The sequence below is a fragment of the Aspergillus alliaceus genome (assembly GCF_009176365.1).
Source record: "Aspergillus alliaceus strain CBS 536.65 unplaced genomic scaffold BDW43scaffold_38, whole genome shotgun sequence".
NCBI classification, from domain to species: Eukaryota; Fungi; Ascomycota; class Eurotiomycetes; order Eurotiales; family Aspergillaceae; genus Aspergillus; species Aspergillus alliaceus.
In genome coordinates, this window is record NW_022474721.1 from 76,184 (window position 1) to 100,650 (window position 24,467).

The 24,467-nt window shown below is 48.2% G+C and overlaps 5 protein-coding genes across 5 annotated transcripts; 2 read left to right on the top strand and 3 right to left on the bottom strand.

Annotated features, from left to right (window-relative positions):
• Positions 1–17: 17 nt before the first annotated feature.
• BDW43DRAFT_313484 (nuclear transport factor 2 family protein) lies at positions 18–395 on the bottom strand (the record flags this gene model as incomplete). The annotated part of the gene is made up of 1 exon (XM_032047620.1): positions 18–395. The coding sequence occupies one exon, from the start codon at positions 393–395 to the stop codon at positions 18–20; it is 378 nt and encodes a 125-aa protein (XP_031897750.1).
• Positions 396–706: 311 nt separating this feature from the next.
• On the top strand, positions 707–8,822 carry BDW43DRAFT_320960 (type I polyketide synthase; the record flags this gene model as incomplete). The annotated part of the gene is made up of 9 exons (XM_032049215.1): positions 707–1,046; positions 1,117–1,385; positions 1,450–2,683; positions 2,732–3,855; positions 3,903–5,510; positions 5,558–5,619; positions 5,666–7,478; positions 7,536–7,856; positions 7,948–8,822. The coding sequence occupies 9 exons, from the start codon at positions 707–709 to the stop codon at positions 8,797–8,799; spliced, it is 7,623 nt and encodes a 2,540-aa protein (XP_031897751.1). The 3' UTR covers positions 8,800–8,822.
• Positions 8,823–9,802: 980 nt separating this feature from the next.
• Positions 9,803–10,894, bottom strand: BDW43DRAFT_313486 (FAD binding domain-containing protein; the record flags this gene model as incomplete). Its single annotated transcript, XM_032047621.1, has 2 exons — positions 9,803–10,302; positions 10,354–10,894. 2 exons carry the CDS (start codon positions 10,892–10,894, stop codon positions 9,803–9,805), a joined length of 1,041 nt encoding a protein of 346 aa, XP_031897752.1.
• A 5,266-nt stretch (positions 10,895–16,160) lies between these two features.
• Positions 16,161–17,543, top strand: BDW43DRAFT_313487 (uncharacterized protein; the record flags this gene model as incomplete). The annotated part of the gene is made up of 1 exon (XM_032047622.1): positions 16,161–17,543. The coding sequence occupies one exon, from the start codon at positions 16,161–16,163 to the stop codon at positions 17,541–17,543; it is 1,383 nt and encodes a 460-aa protein (XP_031897753.1).
• Positions 17,544–22,671: 5,128 nt separating this feature from the next.
• On the bottom strand, positions 22,672–23,409 carry BDW43DRAFT_146787 (Clr5 domain-containing protein). Its single transcript, XM_032038383.1, has 2 exons — positions 23,184–23,409; positions 22,672–23,120 (listed from the first exon to the last, which is right to left on the bottom strand). Exons 1-2 carry the CDS (start codon positions 23,315–23,317, stop codon positions 22,802–22,804), a joined length of 453 nt encoding a protein of 150 aa, XP_031897754.1. The 5' UTR covers positions 23,318–23,409; the 3' UTR covers positions 22,672–22,801.
• Between the last annotated feature and the right edge of the window lie 1,058 nt (positions 23,410–24,467).

A 24,467-nucleotide genomic window follows, 5' to 3' on the forward strand; every position in this document is an offset into this window, starting at 1 on the left:
GTAGACATTCAAGACCTCTAGCTTAGTTTCGCATCTTTCCCGTCCATTTTTCCCTCTACCTCCCTCTGGATTCCCCTACTTCTGATCAATAGCCCATGATCATCAAAAAGCAACATATGCACATCATCCAGCACCCCACCGCCAAAACGTCCTTCCACACGTGAATAAACCCAAACCCGGAGTCCTTCCGCAATAACATCTCGTATCTGCACGTTGAACCTTGGGCTCCGATGGAGCACCTGCGGCCAGAACTCAAGGAATGCTGACTTCGACATTGGGGGCATGTCGTTGTGCGTGAATTGAATGTCAGGATGGAGGATATCCTCGATAGAGGCGGTTTCGCGCTTGTTGACGATCGCTGTGAGGAACGTTTCAGCTCGTTGTTTAAGGTCCATCTTTGGCCTTCTGCAATAGAAAGTAGGGATTGCTTAATTTGTTCAGGCAAGTAGAGGATCTAGATAGAGATCGTGACGAGATTCAGTATGCACACATGTCAGGATGTAGACCGGGGCCAACATCAAGAATAAATATAGGACCCCTGCCCTTAGCTGACGTGGAAATGTCCTTAATGACGTGTAGATCTAGTTTACACGCATCGAAGCATTGTGGAGCTGATCCTTGCAGTACCACCAACAGTCTTTAATTACCTCTATCTAGCAGCTGGAATGCTAGACCAACGATCGCGAACAACTCAAATCCTAACATTATGACATTCACTCTAAGTCCCCAATTCGAGCCGCTGGCTATCGTCGGCCTCGCATGTAAATATGCCAATGGCATTGACTCACCCGATGACCTCTACGAGCAAGTCATGGCTGCGCGGTCTATGCACGGCCCCATGCCGTCCACCCGCATGGACGCCTTTTTCTACTATCATCCTTCCTCGGAAGCAACAGGCACAACATACTCCAAAGGCGGATACTTCCTGAATTCCGATATCAATGCGTTTGATGCGCCGTTCTTCCAGCTTTCGGAGATGGATGTCCTAGCTATGGATGCCCAACAGAAGATGCTGCTGGAGAATGTTTATCATGCACTCGAGAATGGTACGCTACCTATACACAATTACAATTACCTTCCGGGTTGCAAGAGTCCTGACGGTACTACTACCTACAGCTGGCATACCATTGAATGAGGCAATCTCGTCATCCACATCCGTGTTCGTTGGTTGCTCGAATAATGACCATCTTGCCCTGGCGAATTCCGACCTGCTCATGGCGCTCAAAGGAAAAGGCACAGGGACGAGTCCATCCATCCTGGCCAACCGAATTAGCTGGTTTTACGACTTCCAAGGAACGAGTCAAACCATTGATACGGCTTGTTCAAGTAGTTTGGTGGCCTTTCATCAGGGGTGCATGGATGTTCAGGCCGGAAGGTCTACTATGGTATGCGGGCTTTCTCTGCCATTACCCTATGCGCAACCTGGAGAACTGGCTAATTGCGTAACAGTCAATTATCAGCGGCATCAATCTCATCGAGCACCCTGCGCCGACAATGTACCTCTCCAGCCTGGGAGTCCTCTCTCCGGATGGGCGGAGTATGAGTTTTGATGCACGCGCAAACGGATACGGACGAGGTGAAGGCCTTGGCACAGTAATTGTCAAGCCTCTCCGTGCAGCGCTTCGGGATGGGAACCGTATTCGAGCCATCGTCCGAAGCACCGGCTCTAACCAAGATGGTCGGACGCCCGGCATCACTGTCCCTAGTCCTACTGCCCAAGCGCGGCTTATCCGCGAGGTTTACGCAGCTGCAGATCTGGACCCGTCGCGAACAGGCTACGTTGAGGCTCATGGTACTGGCACGCCCGTGGGAGATCCACTCGAGGTGCAGGCTATTTCCGCCACATTAGGGGTTTCACGAGACTCGCCAGTATTTATCGGATCTGTAAAGTCAATTGTTGGGCATTTGGAGGGAGGCGCAGGCATCGCGGGATTGATATCTGCAGCTATGGCGGTGGAGTCAAAGACTATTCCACCTGTAGCAGGTTTACAGACCCTGAATCCGAGGATCCCTAAGCACGAGTATGTGAGATTTGCGAGAGGGGCAACGGACTGGCCGAGGGACGATATTCGACGAGCGTCAATTAATTCTTTCGGGTTTGGTGGAACAAATGCGCACGTTGTTTTGGACGATGTAGAAGGATTCTTTACTGATCTTCTGGGACAGCAGCTAAATGAGGGCTTACAAATGACCTGGCCTACACCAAGTGTGTCCAAAACGTTGTCCGGAAAGTCTCTCACAAATGTGAGTATGGCGAATGTTGTGCCCAAGTCTTTCTCCGAGAACCGGTTGTTTGTGATATCCTCATTTGACGAGGCTGGTATCCAGCGCAATGCTGCATCATTAGTGTCCCACCTGGATTCTCTGCGCAGTAGAGCAGACCCTCATGGGGAGGAAGAATTCTTGCACGATTTGTGCCACACGCTGAATGAAAAACGGACCCACTTTGATTGGCGCAGCTACCATGTTGCAGATAGCATCGACAGCCTGCGCGGGTCATTGAAAAACGCACGTCCGGTGCGACGGTCTCACGCGAACAAGGTTGTTCGGTTTATCTTTACGGGTCAGGGTGCCAACTGGGCGGGCATGGCCGAGGATCTCATGGTGTATCCGTTGTTCCGGCGGCGCATTCAAGAGGCGGCTGCATTCCTGAAGGAACTAGGAAGTTCCTGGGATCTCTTTGGTATGACTTACATCGCTATACTTTTGTAGGGACTTACTGACGAGTTAGAACGCATTACCTCGCAACATGGAGATCTAAATGAGCCCACCTATGCGCAGTCCTCTTGTGTCGCAGTACAGGTCGCTTTGGTGGATCTCCTAGCCAGCTGGAAGGTAATCCCACAGACGGTAGTTGGGCACTCATCCGGTGAGATTGCAGCTGCGTACTGTTCGGGCAAGATCTCGCGTCAAGCGGCTTGGAAAGTAGCCTTCCATCGGGGTCAAGTATGCTCCAGACAGACAGGCGGCAAAGGGCGAATGCTGGCCACTGCAATGCCCGCCGGCCAATTGGAGAGACTCGTTGCGCATGTCAATAAGGGGCAATCTACTCCAGTCAAGATCGGGTGCTATAACAGTCCAAAGAACCATACCCTGACAGGTAGACAGGAGGATATTCTACGGGCTAAAGAGGAATTGGATGAGGCCGGCGCTCTAAGTCGCTTATTACAGGTCAAAGTAGCCTATCACTCACAGTACATGGAGGATGTTGCCCATGAGTATTTGGAGCTGTTAGGTGATCTGGACTTTGGCGAGAAGATCCATACTGATGCCTGCATCAACATGGTCTCTTCCGTGACAGGACAAACTACTTCAGCTGACGAGGTTGGGAAGGCATCATACTGGGTTAAGAATTTGGTTTCGCCGGTGCAGTTTTCCAGGGCACTACTGACGTCCATGGATAGTCCAGATGCGACGAAGCAGGAAGACGCGCTGATCGAGATTGGGCCGCACTCCACGCTTCGTACAGCGATCAGCGAGACATTCGCGGACTATCCCGAGTTCCAATCTGTCCAGTACGGCAGCTTGATGAAACGTTTTGAGACGGATGGGTCGACTATCCTGCGCACCTTCGGTATGCTTGTCTGCTCTGGCTACGATATCAACCTGGCTGCCATCAATGACCGCCGTACTGGAGCTAAGAAAATGCCGCGACTACTCACCAACCTTCCCTTCTATGCCTTTGATCACTCGCGGTCGGTGAGGGGACAGACCCGCAGAATTGAACACATGAAGTTTCCGGCCTACAAGAGACATGAATTGCTGGGCGTACCAGTCGAAGACAGCAATTGCTTCGAGCAACGATGGCGGAATATCCTAAGACCAGACGATATCCCTTGGCTGCGCATGAACAGAGTGAGATTCCCTCCTTATGAGGCTAAGGATTTAACTGACTGTCACAGATGAAGGGGGACATTCACTTTCCTGGCGTGGCGTATCTGCTGATGGCCATGGAAGCCGCTATGCAACGTGCCGGTACAGCAGAGGCCATCAAAGGCATCAGGTTGGGGAATGTATCAATGTTGGCGCCTCTCCCAATTCCGGATAGCCCTGAGGGGGTGGAGATTCTCTTTTCGATCTACCCGATGGATGTGCGTGCGAATACTCCAACAGACTACTCTGCCTTCCGGGTTGTTTCGTATGATACTACCGAAAAAGTGTGGGTAGAGCATTGTGTCGGATCGGTTCGAGTCGAAACCCACCAGGAAAATTCCCAGTCACTTGCTGAGCTGCGGGACAAGTGTACCGATCCTGTCGATATCTCTCAAATGTATAGCGGCTTTGCCACCGCAGGTATGGAATTTGGCGAATACTTGAAAAATATTAAAGAGATGAAACTTTCGGCAGACCACAGAGCCTGTACTGCCTCCATCACGGCCCCCAGCATACCAGCCCAAGCCCATGATCAATACGTTCTGCATCCGTGCACATTCGAAAGCATGCTGCACGCCCTGTTGCATCTATGCCAAGCCTCGCAAAGCCCAATGGTAACTAACTATATCGAGGACGTTTTGATATCAAATCCTATTGATAATCCAGCCCCTAGCTTTCAGTTCATTGCCAAGACGCAGCAGACTTCGTCCACGGCGTGGCGGTCCGATATCACCATAATGTCTGATACAGGTAGTCAGCGCATTGGCATCAAGGGTCTCGATCTAGTGCAGCTGCCTTCGAGCGAGGAAGACGCATCTGACGCGGAGTCCTTTTACGTTGTGAAGTGGAAGCCGGATGTGAAGCTTCTCACGTCTGTGAAGGCGCTAAGAGACTCAGCCCCCGTTGACGTTGCACAGCATCTGCCGACTTTTGATGAGCACGAAGGATTCCAACTGGCATCGGCGGTCTTTGTCCTTGATACGATGGAGTATGTAGATCGCACCGGATTGCCATCTTTACCAGACCATCATCAAGCATTCATGAAGTGGATGAAGCAGGAGTGCGAATCTATCGCAAACGACAAGGCCCCCATGCTGGATAAAGCGCTGCTGGAAGGCATTCGCGCCAGCCCTGATCGCAGACGTGATCTGCTTGATAGGGTTGCGAAGCAAAGTGCACGAGGAGAACTTCTCGTGCGGGTGGGCACCCAGATAGTGCATATACTGGAGCAGAAGATTGACTGTCTAGAAGTCATGTTCGGGCCGGATGACCTCATGGATAGGACATACGAAGAGGGCCTCCCAGGCCAGATTGCGCCTGCTCTGGCAGGATACCTGCATTGTCTGGCCCACGCAGAGAACGGAATCAAGATCCTCGAGGTCGGCGCAGGTACTGGAAGCGCTACGAAAGTCATCCTCGATAGCCTGAAGCCGACAGCGAGACAAGATGGAGGAGGCTTGGTCTCTGCTGTCTCGATGTACCACTTCACTGATATTTCGGCCGCGTTCTTTGAGAAGGCACAGACTCGCTTCCACGATTGGGCAGATATTTTGCGCCCCAAAGTATTGAATATAGAGCTTGATCCCGCTGAACAGGGGTTTGAGATGGGATCTTATGATTTGGTCATTGCTACTCATGTACGCTTTCCCTCCGGTCGCCCGAGTGACAGAAGCTAAGATGACAGGTTCTTCACGCCACTGCCAATTTAAACGCTTGCTTAAGCAATATTAAAAGATTGCTCAAAGAGTACGTGCGCACTTTCTAGGAGGCAATATTGCTGACGTTACTGCAGGGGCGGAGATCTAATTGTGATCGAGAACACCCAACCCAACCTGATGTGCTCGCCTCTGGCTTTTGGATTGCTCCCCGGTTGGTGGCGTAGTATCGAGCCTTATCGACAGACCAATCCTTTGATCACTGAGCCTCAGTGGGACCAGGAGCTGCAGAATGCAGGTCTCCAGACTCGACTTCTGATCAAAGATACTGACACCGAGGTCAATGAAATGTCCGCCTTTGTGGCTTCTCGAGTGCCAGAGGTCCCTAACATGCAGCGTGTTTGTAGTGTTATTTACTCGTCGAGCTACAGTGGGCAATATGAGCTAGCATCCCAAGTTGCTCATAACCTCTCATCAAGCGGTGCACCCACTCTTGTCGACCTAGCTAATGTCTCATCGGAGCATATCGACACAATTGGGATCGTCCTTCTTGGCTTCCAGGCACTAGATCTGTCCGAGCTTTCCAGGCAAGAATACGAGAAGATCAACTTCATCCTGGGCTCATTCCGCAACCTTCTCTGGGTTACATGCGATGCAGACAGCGTACCAAAATCGGCCATGGCAAGTGGACTCGTGCGAACAGCCCGCTGGGAGAGGGACCATGACAGCGTCAACTTCCTTATGATGGGGATCTCCCATCCTATGCCGAGTTCTTCAGCTATCGTCGCGCAAATCGTTCGTGTCTGTGACAACGCATACCTATCTCGCGAGCTAGTACCGCGTAACGCAGAATTCCGCCTTCAAGATGGGATACTGCTCACTAACCGGCTCTTCCCAGCCACGGGCATCAACGAGTGCATTGAGTCGAGTTCACGTGCGAGATCCAAGCACGTGAAGCTCCAGGAAATAAATTATCCTGTCAAGCTAACTTCCATCGGACCTCATCAGCCGAATGGCTTACATTTTGTCGAGGATAAACTAGCCGGAGAGCCGCTCTTGCCGCATGAAATAAAGATACAGGTCTGTGCCGTTGGGCTAGACGAGAACGATGCAGAGCAAATCAATCGCTTGATTCCAGGGGAGAGCATTTGTAGCCAAGCTGCAGGTGTCGTTGTAGAGGCAGGACACGCAGTGCAGGATATACAGGTTGGTGATGCGGTCATGGCTCTGAGAACCGGAGATAGTGGTTCATTCCAGACGTTCTTCCGCACTCATTACTCGGCGGCTGCGAAGGCACCAGAAGACATCAAACTATCAGATGCTGCAGCGCTTCCGTTACCTTTTGCTACCGCTTACCACGGTCTTGTCAATGTGGTTCGATTAGGACACAACGACACCATCCTCATTCACCACGCTGTCGGTGCAATCGGCCAGGCTGCGGTCCAAATCGCTCGGATGCTAGGTGCAACGGTTTACGCTACTGTCTCGAGCGAGGCACAGAGAAAGACTCTGGCTCAACATGGCATTTTGCAAAGCCACATCCTGGATCTTGACTCATTTGCAGAGAAAACCTTCACTCTGACAGCCAACCGAGGTGTGGATGTTGTCTTCAACCTCAGTCGTCAAGGCATCGAACACAGGCACATTTTCTGTCTGTCGCCTTTCGGCCGTCTGGTTGACCTTCATGGCCAAGGTATTCTGCACGCTGGGACCACTGGCCCAACGAATCGATCTTACTCGACTGTGAACATTAGGACTATGTCTCAGGCGAAGCCCGAGGCCTTGCATGAGATAATGCGGACCATCAGCCGGCTTCTGTCACAGCATATCATCCGACCAATCACCCCAGTGCTCGCCGGATACTCCCAGCTTCACAGCACCCTATCCGATATCCGACAGGGTAGTCCTGGTCCTTGGGCTCTTGAACCCCGGGCAAACGACGCCATCCCGGTAAGTCTTGGGTTTTTTACTGATCCTTGTGAACGCAATTGTTTAACCCGTGAAAAGGTCGCTATGAAGCCCGTCGGGAGCCACACTTTCGACCCGTGCGCTTCCTACCTCCTTGTCGGTGGGTTTGGAGGAATCGGGCGAAGTGTCGCCCGGTGGATGCTTACCCGGGGTGCTAGGAACTTTGTCTTCTTGTCGCGGTCCGGGGCAAACAGTGTCCCTGCTAAGCAGCTATGTACTGATCTGCTGGCTGCTGGCTGCAGTGTGTCTGATATTAAATGTGATATCACCGATAGGAAGGCTGTTGCAACAGCTATTGAGCAATCTCAGCTGTCGATGCCTCCAATTAAAGGATGCATGCAGTGTTCTATGGTTCTTGAAGTAGGTTCATTTCCCTTCCACTACCCATAACATCCCAAACATGCCATCGCAAAAGGCACGCTTTGAAGGGGACAAGGCTGACAGGAAGCAGGATGCCTTGCTCTCCAATATGACCCATACCCAGTTCCTCAACGCTATCACCCCGAAAGTCCAAGGGACTATCAACATCGCCTCCGTTCTGTCTTCTGTCAAGTCCAACTTGGAATTCCTCGTCCTCCTGTCCTCGTCCGCTGGGATTATCGGAAATCGGGGTCAGGCAAACTACTCTGCCGCCAACGCTTTCCTTGACGCCTTTGCCGCCCACCTGGTATCCCGCGGCTACCCGGCCACGTCCATCAGTCTCGGCAGCGTCCTCTCAGTCGGCTGGGTGGCCGAGAACCAAGACCGACTCCCCATTGCGCTCTCCTACGGCGCGATCTCCGAGGGCCTGTTGCTGTCCATCCTCGAATACCATATGGATCCCAGCTGGGGCGCCGCCCAGAGTCCTAGTACATGCCACACGGTCGCGGGTGTGCGGTCTGCGCGGGACTTCATTCGACAGTCCATCCCACTACCAGGATTCATGGCCTACCCGCTTTTCTCACCGCTTCGAGCGCTCGCCAGCGAGTCCAAGACCGAGGAGAAAGGGGCTGACTTCCCCATTACCCGAGCTTTGCAGACGGCCACGTCGGTCGAGAACGCGACGGAGCTTATTACGCGTGCGATCATAGGGAAGTTGGCGAAGGTGATGGCGTTATCCGCCAAAGAGATTGACCCACAACGGTCGCTGGCATCCTATGGCGTAGATTCACTGGTGACTGTCGATTTGAAGGCTTGGTTCAAGAGGGATGTCGGGGTCAACGTCTCGTCGGCGGACCTCTTGGGCGATTCGGGGATTACGACACTGGCGGGGAGAGTGGCACCTAGTAGCGAGTTTTTGTCTGCAAAGGTGTGCGTAGAGTGAGTAGGCGTGCATCTGGCTTCAAAATAGATAGTAGTTTGAGTCGATAGCCAATGCATTTTTTGTACGGTCGTCTGCGGTGATTGCAGTAGGCATGTCCATAAGCTTCACTTTGTTTACTTTCCGCGAACGTGGGTTGAACCTCCATTAGTCATATCGCTTCCTGGCACTTCAAAAGACCGTTCTAAAATATTAGTAAATTAATTAAATAATTCATGAATGGTGTGTGAGGCTTATCGTGGTTTTTCTAGTTCTTTTAAACTCTTTTTGTGGGTTTGAATCCTATTATATCGTTGAGTAGAAGGTAGTAACACTCATGATATATATATATCCATGTTAGGGTTGCACCCCACGGCTATATATAATATGTAAGGATTTCATTCTAACTTCCAAGGTTCTAAAACATCAGAAGAAATTACTATGAAAATTGAATATAGCTAAAAGAGTAAGGGACTTGAACAGAGTGAAACACTTGTCATCATTGGGGTTTAAGTGAATGAATGTCATTTTCTTCTCTCTCCTGTCAGCAAGGATTCGAAGAGGAGAGAAAAGAGGAGTATACTTCATCATTCATTGATTGATCTACTCAAATCATCCTATGATGCAGATTACTTTGATATTACTTCTACTACTTAAGCCTCAACCAACGGGATATTGCAGCTTCCAACCCTGCCAAATCTCTCACCTTCGAGCACCCATACAACAATCCCAACTGGACGCACCACCAATGCCCGGAGTCCCAGAGTCTCCTTTGCATTAGACCCACAGTAGTCGACTATGGGGCGCACGGACTGTACAAAGCTTGCAAGGGACGAGCTGTTCTCGAAGTCGACAACCAAAAAACGTCCGTTCTTTAATTTCCTGTCCAGTCGCAGCCCGTCATCAAAGTTGAAATCCGGGGCACTGCAACCGACAAGGGGTGGGAGTCACCTAGGTCATGGCGCTGAGAAATTCCCCATACTCGATTGGCGAAATAAGAGGTTCCTTCTTCGGTATGGATCATGTCCTAGATGATATTGGCAACGGCCCGGCCATGAGAATCCGGGCGTAATATGACCTCCTGAGCACGAGTCCAGTCGAGCACCTCAGCATCCTCTGGATGCCGCTCTTGGTGATAGGTGTCGAGTAGCCGCGGGGAGGCCTGCCCCTTGACCGTCGCTGCTGGCTTCCAGCCAAGATTCATCGCATCGCCGATCCCGGTACTCAGTCCTTGCGCGCCTAATGGGGGTTGGATGTGGGCCCTATCACCGGCCAGTAGAATTCGTCCTCTGCGATATTCCGTGGCTTGCTTCGAGCAATCGGTGAATGACGAAGTCTGATGAAGCGCCTCGACGACGACATCAGTGCCCGAGACGCGTTGCAGGACGCCTTGGAAGTGCTCGCGTGTGATGGACTGCGATCTTTCAAAGCCCCGATTAGAGTCGATAACATGCAGGTGTTCCGGTCCGCTACAAATGTACATCCCGGACCTAAGCCTTGGTCGCCGACTCGAGCTTCTCGATTCTCCTGGACAATGCGGCTTCAGAGCTCAGTTTTGTAATTGAAGCATATCCATACGTCTCTCGTTCACCACCTCCAGGATTGGCCCACATTTCATGTAAATATTCATGTATAGCGATAGCGGCTTGATCAAGATTCCATCATGTAGTAGTAACCTTAGGAACCGACCAAAAAGCAGAACAGCTATAGACTCTGACATTGGTTGGAGTACTGCTGCCGCCAATACAATCATATTGAGAGTAGGCGGTCGATCCATCAGCACACGATGGCGATGGTGTGCGGTAGTAAACGTTCCTGAGGCTACAGCTTTGGCTTCCTCTGCAATGACTTCTAAGCGGCTTGAGACCTGCTTCAGGGCAGATTTTTCGTCTGTCTTGAAAAACGTCCTGGAGAGATCCGAGGGCTTCTTAGCGCTATCCGCACCGGCACTTGCAATTTTTGCGGCGCATACGATGCTGTCCTTTACTGTTTGGGCTTTATCGCCACTGCAGCCACCTAACTTGGCACGCTTCTGAAGAAGGGACTTCTCCTCTGACTTGGGGACATTAATGCTGAGAGTTTTGGACTTGTATGAGGCCCGGGAAAAGGAGTCCGTCATGTTGGATGCTGCATATTCCAATGCGCTTTACGCTACAACGTTGAACTTGCTGCTAGATGACTGACTGTACAGTCCGGCCACGTCAAATATAGTCTCAATCGTTTCATAGGCGTGTAGTGCAAGAAGCCTAGCGGCATCAAATGGGAAGCCACGTAGGGTACGTTAATTCTTTGGAAATTCATTAGAGTACCTGTAGTCCAGGCTAGTCAGCATTCAAACAAGCATAAATGTCTCTATATAACAGATATCCTACTGCCGCGGTAGACATTGACTTTGCGAGTCGGTCGATTATCCAAGATGTCTACAGCCTTTACAACACGCAAATCCCGATTTTCCGTATTTGCGATATTTGCTATAACGGTGGTGTTGCTAAGTTAGTTCAGCTTAACACTGATTATGCCCATGTCGGCATTTGGCTGTATCGCAGCTCTCTAGGTATGGGCAGAGACAGACCGCCAGGTTGCAGTGAGGGCAGATATAAAGACGCGGGATAGGAGTACCATCTTGAAGAGCTAGACTATTGATGAAGTTCCCAGCCTCAATTCCACTGCTCATTCTTTTTTAGAAGTTGGAAACCGCAGCTATATTAATATCCATAGATATTTGGGTAACGATCTTGCGGTATTGTCACAGAAGTTGGACTGTCAGTGAGCGCAGATCTTGATCTCGTATATTGAGATAGAAAACGTCGATTGCTATATCAATTTGTTATAGCTTGAAGGAGATATCTGGAGGGGCTCCTTCAACCGTTTCGTGTAGAAAATGGCTTCGGTGTATTTGTATTTTATGTAGTTGCAAGGCATTCTGACCTTGGTAGGCCTTGATGCTACACCAAAGCCATTCCATGTGGATCAGCACCGAAGCAACATACGCCCCAGAGAGCAAGAACGATGTGCTGGCACCATTCAACAATGGATAAACTAATTATAGCTAAAACGTGCCCATCGAAAGTGTATTCGTTAATTGGTTTAGAAACATAGGGAGGTGTTACAACCTGTGGGAATTGACTTACCCGATCCTCGCATTACTGATTACTCCAAGACGTCTAGCGAAGCTGAGCATTTAGATAGCCTTGTATGCTCTAGGACGCTTCTTTCTATTATTACGCCTAACAGCTATGTGAAATTGAGAGTACGTGTGACAAAACGGAGCGGTTGATCTAGTCGTGCAGCTTTAGACAATCTCGCCGATAATCATTTCATAGTATTGTGACTCTAATCCAAGAGCGGTTAAAATGCTCCACTAAATCTAGAGCGTGAAGGTTATCAAAGCTCTGTAGGCTTAGATTAACTACCATTGTCCAGGCATCCGGAAGGTACATACTTGCTTCCAAAACTGGTTTTATTATCTTTCTGCATTTCGATTGCTTCTGAAACACGTGACCATGGTAGGGAAAGACAAGGGATGACCATCCGTCTACCGGATCAGGTGAAGATTCATCGTGCATATGAGAAGACGTTACTGGATTGTGGTTAGCGTTTCAAGCACAATTAAGGGTATAAAGGTGGTGAAACCGGTTTAGGAATAAATTGTACGGTAGGGGTGGGTTAGTTTGTACATTCAGCGGTTTAGGTTTTCTCCAAAATAAGGTCTATTTGAGCCTAACCTGGTCTAACCTATTTTTTGGGGAGGGCACCGCTCTACCGGTTCACCGGCTGCAGCCCTACAGTTTACCGGGCCGGGCAGAGCACGGGCCCTATTGTACGTTACTTTCATTAGCACCGTTTGACGTCCGCTTGGTGGCGTTTTAGCCTTCACTCTCTGGTGGTGCGGAAGTAAGGCTTGCGTGTATTCAGATCGTACGTCCAAAATCATGTTTGACCTGGCAGATTGAGGATTATAGTTTAGTTCTCAGCTGCATATCTTGGGCGGTAAGAGGCTGGCTGATCGCGTATGGTTTGGTTTTCGTTCTTCAAAACATTCGTGCTTGATCATCACTAGACTTGATCGGAGATCCCACAAAACCTACCTCGAAATCGCCTCAATAACGAGGGTTTGTGTAATTCATTTGCCCTAACCCCTCCCCGGATTTGACTCCGGTCTAAGGCACAAGTATGATATTGTCCAAGGCTATCGATTAGGGTTATCGTACCTGCCTTAGCAGGCTACATGTAGTAACTCGCTGGCCCACTTATATGCTGTACATTAGAGATTGCCATATTAGGTCAGGAACACCTTTATTGGAATGGTCATATAGGTAGATTGAGCTATTCCTAATCTTCCTTCGACGTTCAACACGAGCTATTTTCAGGCTACCCAGACATTCTACTCGTTCAAATTTTCCATTTGACTTGTATCCAACGGTGGCTGACCATATTTGCAAGGCTCAGGCCCGTAAGGCCTTTGTTCTCGCTACCTGATTACGTAGGTCCTGTCAATGTCGGCACAGGTAGACATGATTGTTTCTAAAGGGCGCTCAAATCGATATCGAGTAGGGTTTGACCTGTCAGGGTCGACTATATCATGTTAGTTATAGCTCACAAGTTGGCAGCCAGCCGGGCCATGTAATGCCTATTACTTTATTCCAACGATCAGTGTGCTTCAATGCACTCAGCGCTCGTAAAGCGGTCGGTTCCAATGCCAGCCCGGCTTATTTGGCCAGCCTCCACAACAAACCGTGCATATAACGGAGTAAGACATACCAGGTTCAATCTGGTTCAAGGGAAGCAATGGGTTCGTCTTGGAGTGAGTATCGGCAGAGTGCTCTTCTTTACAGCCGTATGCATATGTTCTTCCTCGGGATTCTGTGCTATGATTTTCATCGGCACCCAATGTCTTCTCAGACTAGCAAAAACCAATCAAGACTGTATGACCTGTCCTCTGATCCTCCACCTCCTTTTTTTCTACCTGGACCATTGGCGTAGAAGGAGCAGTGTTGAATACACCGCAGGAAGCTTTTAACTTTGGCAATACGTGTAGAACAACTTACCTGGATGTCGTCCCTCCTGCGGTTGGTATTGTGTACTTCTAACATCAAGAAGAAAATTACATTATTCTACTCATAAGTAGCTGTATGTAGGCGGCGAAACTACGGATGAGTGTTCAGCTGGGCTTGCTAAAGAAGGAAATCAAGACGAGCAAAAAGAGCACATTGGCATTGCTAACGGCTAGGGTGTTTGCGTTATGCTTGGCAGTTGATCCGTTTTTCAGGATGCTGTGAGTCCTCTGCCGTCCCCAAGGTAAAAGTCTGTTTGCAAGACTCCACCAAGGGACGGAGCCAACAGGGTGTTAGAAGATTGCGGGGCGTTTTGAATTTCACTCAAAATTTCTCAATTCTCAACTAGAAACCAGAGCCTTCGGGACCAGAAAGAAAACAGACTTCAGGTTTGAGATCTGAAGCTTGTGACGGTGGCAAGAACCCCCGATCAGCAGAGAAAGTCTATACAGTCTGTAAATTGGAGTACGATTCTTAATCTTCGGGTTGAATTACTTGGTCATGGAACCGCTTGATGAGGGCTACTGTGGATGCGGGGGAAGATGCAGAGAAGTTGGCTAATGCATGTTATATCCAGCGTTGTATTTACATCAGTTCTTAGAATGAGGTTGTTGCGACCACCTGTAGCCCAACGTAGTATACTATATTAATTGGCAGCAATCACAAGTAACATAGAACTACTTCATGACATTAACATTACCATGGTATTCTACAACGTGAATCATATTACCATAATTCCCCACTGAAATAGATTCATCGCCACCCGGGATCTTATCAACTTTGTTCCCAATCAGGGCTCTAATCTTAAAGCGAGTTCTCATGCTCCACACCATACGTACCCTACTCCTGGAACTGGACTCTACTTGGATGGTGGCCGCCGATCTACCAACCTCTAGTGTTGCCTATGTTTTCATTTTCGGTAAGGCTACATTGTAGCCAGGCCCACCAGACGAAGTGCTGAATGTCGTCCACTATATTTAAACGGTTCGGCTGTTCCGGCGGGTTTGGGGGTGACCTAATTCGGATATCTTCATATCCTTCCAGGATACGCATTATCCGCAGATACTAGTCCATGTTTGCTAATGTTAATATACTAGAGTACACGTGTATGCGACCATGTCGCTGGTCAAGCTCCGTGAGACCTTCTAGCAGACCCGAGCTCCATTTGAAAAGAATTGTCCTCTCCTGTTCATGAGCGTGGCATTTATCCATTGAAAAGCAGTCAACAGGACGTACCACTAGCCATGTTTTTTGTTACAATGTTTATCTATGGATCTATGAAAAACAAAAACCTTAATCGCTCTACGCCGAGACCTACTTTACTTTATTCTACCAGATCCAGTCGAAGAGAAACGTCTAGCATGGTACGCCGGTAATCAGGACCCAAGCTGTCTTTAACATCATGCAATGGCCACGGGAGACATAAGAGATACTACTATGAAGTTGGCCGTTGAGGCTTTTTTGAAAGCTTCTCTTAAATAGTAGTCGTTTCTTAGCTGGAAACCATTACTCCAGCCCACTAACCATCACAATAAAACAACAACCCACTCATCTAGCGCAGTAGCCTTGCGGATGAGCCCAACGGAATTATATTCCAATTGTGAGGATAGCATGATAATATCTCCAAGAACTAAATGTAGAATAAATTAGAAAATATGGAAAAAAAATAATGACCAAACAAGGGTAAAAAGACCTATCGATTGTAAAACCTTTCCGTCTTTTCTTGGTGTCAACGAATAACAAAGCTAAAGTACAAGCTTGGGCCTAAGATAAGTCGTTAGAAGATTTCATGGGAGGTATCCGTGGTGGAACAGCCTTGCGATGAAACCCTCGAATACCACTTGGTCAAATTCACTTCAGCGCTGTACCAATCCTGCCCGACATCGGTCCCGCTAATAAATAAGGAGTTCACCGGGCTGAATCTCTCAGCCTTGCAAACTGGCTATGGCACTTGCTTCAGATTCAAGGTGGGCTAACTTTTCAGTGGATAACAGCATGGATCCATTACCGATTTTACTGGAAGATTCGTGAATAATGGGGCTGGGTGAAAAGTTATTTACTGGACTACAATGGTAATGTGCTAGCAACGCATAATGTGGATCCTATTATTGATATAGGAATGGGGCTGCACGCTAGGTGACATACCAACTGCTCCCATGTCTCTGCATTGCTTCCACCAACCGGGTCGTACTCATCTTTACAAAAGCAGCACATACTTTTTTGACAGGTGCGAAAGGCTTAGAGATAAACTCATGCCAGGATTTTGCTGGATAAATCAACAGGGTACGGTACTTGTAGAATCACCTGGATCTTGCACCACACTGACATAACATGCCCAGGCTCGAAAGTGAGGATAGTGGTGACCGATCCTTAACACCCCGCCTGGTGCAAAAAGTGATGTTGCAGCCAGGGGTTGCTTATTTCTTCCCTGATCACGGATCTCAGGGAACCCTGGTGTCTGTCTGTATCCAAGCCACTTCTGTGCTGCCAGACGTCGCAACCGAAGGGAGACTGGGCTTTGGCGACGTATGGGCGGAATGTATCTTTTCATATCTGGGTTTCACAGGCTCCATGCACAAGTACATGTTGAGTGCCTATGCTCCTTCTCAGCATATGCCACAGGGTACTGTTATCCGTGTTCCGCTATGGTTCAAACCTAGTCAGTCTGCAGCCAGTGCACAAACAGCTGTTTACGTGGGATTATTCACCTACCAAACAGAAGTGTCTGGCGTGGAAGACATTAGTGAAGAAGTCCAGCCGCAACAAGACAAGGAGTATAGGACGCTCTCCCAGGCAGAACAACTATCGCCAGACATAGCAGCAATTGAGCCAATCGGATTTTGCATTCCTGACGAGGACTGTGCATTGCGGGAGACGGCAAAGCCACATGAATATCGAGTATATGGAGACCAAGGCTCATGTCTGGCGACACAGATCTTCGCATATAACCATGACACTGGAAGGAAACCGTCGCACAATCCCCTCGCTAAAGCTGCTGGGGGCTTAATGCAGGTTGACGAGAGCGAACCCATCGATTTTCATCAGGGACTGGGGCCATGTGCAGTGGCCCCTTTGGCATCAATGAGGCACCTAATATCTTTGAAAAAACAAGGGTTCTCAGTTATCAACCTGACAACTGGCTGGACAAAAGAAGAGACCTCTTGCAGACGGCGAATTGTAAAATTTCGCAATCAGCATCGTGGCCCAAACCATATCAATATCTGCGCCGAACCGGTATTTAACACTGGACAGTCATACAACGTAGGTTGTATCAGCTGCATATACTGGCCGTCCACAAATCAATTCTTTATCACCAGCACGGACATTATACGTCTTCTGGAAGTCCTTCTGCAGAAGAGCATTCCGACAATCGAGAAAAATCGAATCCGCCAGAATCTGCAGCGACTCCACCCCTGGGTAGTCTCAAAGTACGATCCAGAAACCTGCCAATTTGCTCAATGGATCTTTGAGTTCCGAAATCCAGAAGTACTCAAAGTTCGTAAGAGTGTCAGGCTCTTTCGATGGTGCGACCTGCCAGCCGCCTTGGTCAGTATTCTACATCAATACGGCTTGGAAGCCAGATTCTTAGACAGCGGGTCCAGAATTCACGCCAATCAAAACAAATGCCAGAATGCTCTGAATGCTATTGCTGTTCCTAGCCAATGTCCCTCTTTACTGTGCTGGCAGAGTTCTCCCGGGCGTACTCAGCCATAACAATTCGTATGTCTCTTTTGGTTCTACCTGGTGTGGGGTTGTTTTGATTTACTTCCGAAGACTATGTCATTTCTTGATCTGGACAATCGCCGTTGAGTGACTCCGAGCATTACATGTATCCTGAGGTAGGGTTTCCACTTTTCTTCTGGATAGTAAGGGCAAAGCCACAGGTGTGACTGGTGGCAAAATTTGGGACTCGGGCCCGACATGCAATACCGCTTGCGGGACCGACTCTTAACCTAATCTTTGAATATCGTTAGACCATTTTTTGGCCTTTGGGATTTTCAAGAAAACGGTACTCCTGTCCGAAATACTTCACACACTTAGTTTGTGAGGTCAAGGTTGTTAAATGTATGTCAATGAATTCATTCTGATGTACATCTACATGCGGGTTGAAGTAAGCTGCAAATGGTATTGAAATGAGCACTTGGCCAGCACTGAGCTTGCTGAGTATAACTCTCAGGACCTATGCCCGCTATAAGAACACCTACATACTGTTCAATAGTGTTCTCTGGCATGCAATCTATTCATATACTATCGTCACAGTTAGATTTTCATACTCCTAATGCAATTTCCTTTGTTGTAGTTCTTATGACTAGAAAGCGTATGAGGAAAGCCAGTTCCATTCAGGCCTGATTTACAGGCCTTGAATGGTTTCTAAACGAGGAATATATAGAGCAATACGATAATAAGCTACGTTTACAGCCTCACAACTCCATAACAAGATGCTCACAATCGACCAGTAGAACAAACTGCCCAGCCAGGTCTTGAAGCACAGTCCGTTACAGTATATCAACTGAAAGCCAATCAAATAATAGTATTTGCAACTGCATTCTAGCTAATACACAGAGTATGCCTCCTAGGGGTAGCTAGTCAAATTTGTCGGTCACTGGCTCATCGCCACTTCATGTCTCTGTAGTTAACGGCCACGTCCCAGAAAAGCTGAGATGGAATGGGTAGAGAACAGGGGGTTTGCATCTCCCAAATGCCAAGGCTACGAAGGACGCGGACTCAGTAGTGAAGGAAGTGCGATCGAGTCGATACTGGCAAAGGTACTATCGAAATAAAAAGCTGCATTTAACACGAATAACTAAGAGGGGGTTGAGACCAATAGCTTGTCCATTCCATGCATCATGAAAAAGTGAGGTCTCACAGAGTAGTTTTTGCAAATCCGTGTCAGCGCAAACTCCAGATCTTTCCAGTGGAATATCTTTATAGCCTTGGGAGCTCCAATAGCTTTCGGATATTCAAAAGCCTCGATAGTTTCTGCAAGCTGGCTGGTTTCTTGCTCATGCCTTGAGACCACACGGGAACGTATTGTTTTCAAATTTTGACGGATCCGGCTCCTCTCGGTTGGGGGGATGGATCTTTGTAGAAGGTACTGAAGCAGCCGTATGATATCCACACTTGTGATGAAATAATCACCTCGGGAATGCCAGTATATACAACTAACACATATGGAACTTGCTGTTTCCTGGTGCACTGAGACTGGCGATATGCCAACCCGGATGCAATTCGTATCTCGGTAGTAACAATAGAATCGAACGATTCGCCGTAGTTGTGTAATCTCCTCTTTTGCCCAGCCCTGGGTCATCTTGGAAATAGCACACCCGTCCCGTACAATGCTGAGGGACACCCCGGATTCAGATCCTTGACAAGCAATATTCTTGTCTGGCATTAAAGAAGCTTTGCCAGGGTTCACGTCTCCGACTAGTAACTCGGCGGATAATGGGGTGCATCTTTGCTTGCGCCTGTGCAGATGGATGCTGCCCTGGCCGGGGTACATCTTCACTTGTTCGTGTACGTAGTCCTCGACATAGTTGAGAAGGCCTAAGTCCTTGATACTTGGAAGCTTGAGGCTTAGTTGGTTATGACTTAACCTCTTCTCTATTGCGAGGCCCCCGGTGCAGCGAGTAGCGTAATGTCTGGACGGTGCATTATTGCTAATATCTATAGGAGGAAGGATAGTAGCGCCTCTGCCAGCCTGATAAAGATGTTCGTGAGGGGAACGCCTGTCCCGGCGAGGGAGTGAAGCAGAGCAAAGACCAGACATACCCAAGGATAGAAGCAGAGGTATGGTTGCTAAGGGAACGCTGAATAGTCATTCTGAGCAGTTAAAGATCATTATTATTATAATTTATTCAAGAACGGTCTTTAGAAGACGAGTGCTATCTTCTAGAATCTCGGTACCATAAAGCCAATTTTTAAGGAATATTGGTCTCGGAGCCGCCTCTCTCAAAGGCATGATAAACTTCGCTCTGCACACGACAGTGCTCTAACACCGTTTTCGGGTCTAAATTATATTCTTTCTTGTCAAAGTTTTCGAATAGCGCACTTTAGCACCAACATCTCTGTAGGATTATAGGGAGGGAATCCCGCGAAATAAGCACGCCATTGATAGTACAGAGATATGCCCTAGTTTCAAGACTAAGTTTGTGGCCTCTGATGTTAGTAGAACACAAAGCATAGGAGTCCATATGTCTGGATTTGGCAATGATAGCGAGCTTCCAAGGAAAGTCGGGTGGTGGAGCCTCGAGCAATAAGATTCAAGCTTGTTTCATCACTGCGCAGATCTCACCAAGCCTATACTGGAAAAGCACCCCAACCATTGGATGGATTTCTAGCGTGTCTGGTCTGATCTTGCCTCTTAAGTCGTCATAGGTCGCAGTGTAGACTACCCTCGACTCTATGGCGTTATTCGAGGCGTTGAACGAAGACTCAATGATAACCCAATCTTGGGAAAGTGTAATCGAGCCCTATTGGAATCTTAAGGTTCCACGCACTCCGATTAACGCCTAGAACCTAACAAACTCAGTTCCGAATTCATTCTGTTACCATTCTAGAAACAGATCTCGAGAGATAAATGGTCTAGGACAAGCAATACCGGTGAAAACTTTACTGTAGTTGTGGCCTATGAAAAATATTCATGTAGGACGCGCTCTGACAGAGTGGAAGAATATGCCTTCCATGTGGCTGAACCATTTCTGCATCCCTCAATCAACTGATCTGCGCCGCTCGTCGATATCCCCTGGTTTGTTTGTGGCAACTGTGATTACTTGATACCTTGTACTGCTCAAATACATATTTGCCTGCACATATTTAACCAGTAGTGTGCTCGCAAGGTACCTATTGAATTCCAATATATCTTTTGTCTAGAAACAACAACCTTGAAGCCAGATCTTTCGAATCAATGGTGTCTTTGGCCGAGTAACGACAGCGTGTTGTAGTATGGTGCAACTGGCTTTTTCTTACAAAATGAGGCAATTTGTGTTTATTTTTCAAGGACAGTAAGCGTCCAACTTTAAGACACGCTCGAGAAAAGCACTACACGCTCACAATCCTATTAAGTGTAATCAAATTAATGACACGAGCAGGGATATATGTACATCTAATTTCCAGGTGGGGGTGGAAGAGGCCTACAGCAAGATCCCATAAATGTTTCTGGGATAGCAAGGGCCATGTCTAAGTACTAATATACGAAGTAGATCATGTAGCTGTCAACTCTTGTATTTCAACACGTACAGCAGCTTTGAGGCTCTCTGCAAAAGAACTCGACCCAGTTATTGGAGATGATTCGTCAATTACAAATTATTCGACTTCCGAGCAGGGGCTATATATTTATTTGCCGACGAAGTTTGACAGTAGAAAACACTGTTAGGTCTCTGAGATGAGCCTTATGGCACTTGACTACATACACACGTTGCGGCCGTATAGTGAACCTTTTGCAAAGGCACATATCATCTTCCCGAGACTAACCTGTTCCTTCCACGCTTCAAGGGAGTCGACCAAGCAATATAGTACTATTTCTCCGCAGATCCTGTGCTTAGAGGACACACGATCGAAGTTACAGTAGCTGTGGCGGTTTTCCTTTGAGTGGTTACATTTCCATTCGCCTTCCTCTGATCACTTTCATCCTGAAAAGCCGCACAAGCCACAGGGGTTGTACCATTACTCGAAATATTGGTGCCTGTTATCCACCCAGTAAGGGCTGATATGATAGGTCTCCAGCCCAGAGGTTTTTTTTTTCGTTATAGTCCTTTGAATCTTGTTGAATCATTGTACGGTACCTTGCTTTTTCATATGATGTTGATATAGTAGTTACATGTTCGTAGATGCCTCAAACCAGCCAAAACACTTAAATATAGCAAAACATTTAAAAGCCGATCATTGCTGTCGCAACGCGTACGGTAGACCAAAACTACTACACTGTATGTAAAATTGACTTCTTCTCCCTGGAGATGATGACCTACACCCCGGCCTATCTCCTCGCCTTGCGGCGGCACCTGGAATTTAGTGCCTTCACATTCGCATTCATACGAACCTGGTACTCAAAGCTATGCCGTACCAATGATAGCAACAGGCAGGATTTCTCCCACTCCTTTCCTGAATCAACAAGGGATGCCGTACAGGATTCGTTGCTTTGGAAAAAAAAAAAAGAAAAGAAAAGAAAGTAAAAATGCAATTATTGACACTTTCGAACAGCTATTTCGACCGGGTCGCTCATTGCAGGATGGAGCAACGTTGGCTAGTACAGCAGCTTCTGACCTTAGTAAACAACGCCTGGGTTGAAAAGCAAAATAAACAAAGCGACTGAGTCCAGTAATTGTATGATGTTATGGTTTCTTATTGTACAAGTATTCAAGTGCGCGAAATTAGGCGTTGGTAAGGGTCATTACAGACTAGACAGCAATTTATGTGAAGTCCAGCTGTGGTAATGTCCACCAAACGTTGTGTTAGAAAAGCCACGGAGGCAGCAAATATGTATACATGATAATCCATGAACTCATAGACGGCATAAAAGAAAGGCATGTATTAGTAGCAGGGAAGCGTTATTGCCTAAAGCCTGTCAGAGATTCCAATGGCGCCACATCCTACAGCTTTTGCTTACCAGGCAGGGTACCCCATAAAGTACAGTCCAGATACTGGGTTGTCGGGCAGACATTCTGGAGTCAGATGCCAGTCTGATCGAATATGGCGAGGTATAACCGGCATTTGTTGATACATGGGGGGGCTGAACGGCACGGGAGCCTGAAGGGGTGCCGCAAAGGATTGTGTTCGGTTCTCAAGCGGAAGCCAGTGCGATGAATCCGCCATCCACTGGAATGACTGGAATGAATCCGGTTCTATCATTGGAGCCTTCCCATATGGTGTGTAGTGATCAGCGATAGAGTTCCTAGTGGTGCATGCGAGTCGGATGTGTCAGTCACTGCTTGACCTGAGGCCATACCACCGGTCAGGAAGTGCCAGGGGAGGAAGACTTACGCGGAAGATACGGGGAAAGTGTTATGAGGAAGCTCAAAAGGGCGGCAGGTTGAAAATACTTCAGGATAAGAAGGGCCGCAGGGATGAGGGATCTTAACTGGCGCTGTACGTGGCGCGTGACTAGGTTTCAGTTCCTCTCTGGACATATTCTGGTCTGGTGTTGCTTTTGACTGTGTCGACTCACTCCCGGAGTGATCCTCTGACGACGCTTCTGTCGTATGATTGGCACTCCTGTCGACTCCTTTTCCCCGGCCCTGGCGACGGGATGACTTGGTCACACGCCATTTCTTCAATCGACTCCGCAGTTGACTTTCACTGGTGACCGAGGGCCCGTCAGTCCGAGCAATCGTCACGCCAGCTCATCTAGAACCGCCTCACCTTGGGTTAAAATTGTGTGACCGGATCTTCTTGATGACCTGTTTCACCGGCCATTCATCCTTTTCGTAAAGTTTGATGATCAAGTCTTTCTTGCTGTCCCACATGTTGACGGAGATCCTCTGCGGCATCTGCATGCCTTGTTCCCTTTTGCAGACTTGAGTGGTCGTCAAAGCTTTAATAGTGTACTACACTCTAGTGGAAGCTTGCGATTGGGAAGACCGTTTTGAAAGGAAGCAAACGGAAAAGTATAAATTCCATTTGGCTTGCTTAACTTAGTGGATGAATACTTAGCGGATGAATATGATAGTTGGATCACAAACGTCTTAAGGAGCTCGTTACCAGACTCTAGTTAGGAATTCTCACATGCGCAACAACTATACAATAATGGCGTCTTATCTCTGGATAGTATTCCGTAAGCGCGCCACTTGGTATGTGGATTTCCGAGTAAACTCAGCTTCGGCCGAAATACCCCATATTATAGACTTACAGCCGAATTGTGCTTGGCTCAGGATGCATTGCGATTCCAGGGAACAGAACTGAGACCCCAGAGTGCTATATTGGATTGGACTGGCAAAAATTAGGTTCAACGTATATTTTGGGTTTTGCCGCAGGCAGGCCAATGATAGGCAGTTGGTTGAATCGTTTGCCACGTTCCCCTGCTTCATGTATGAGATGTGTCCGTAGGTTTTCCTTGGCTAAAGACTGAGACTCGCTACCAATCGCTGACGATCGGCTGGGATCGTCCGAGCCACGAGGGATCGTCACCGAAGACATGGTTCTATCGTTCGGCTCCACATCAGGTACTCCACTTCCTGAGCCATAGAAAAGAAGGCCATATATGATACAAATTAGCTTTTTGGCTCAGATCCACGTGCACCTTCAGCACTTGGAACCGCAATCCTGCCGTCTTTCTGCATCGTATCAAAGATTGCTGGCTGATCTCGGCCAGCAGGCGCGAGGGTTCCGTTGAGACAGCAAGTAGAATGTAACAGCGAGAGTTCAGTGCGGAACCTAAAATGGCCGATCTAGGGTCCGACAGTCAGTTCTAGGCCTTCCCACACCAAGTATTCACCACCAAACCAGCATGAGGGAATAATAGTAGTTCGAGAACTGGAGTCAGTGATGAGCAAGCATAGGAGACATGACTCAGCTTTGAGTGCCTAACAAGGCAGGTACGAAATGACTAAGCGATGTTCCCAGTTATCAGGGACCAACGGGAGGTCATGGAAAGGAGGGAAAGGGAATAAAGTTGAAGAGAAAAGGAGATTCATGGCCCTCTCATGA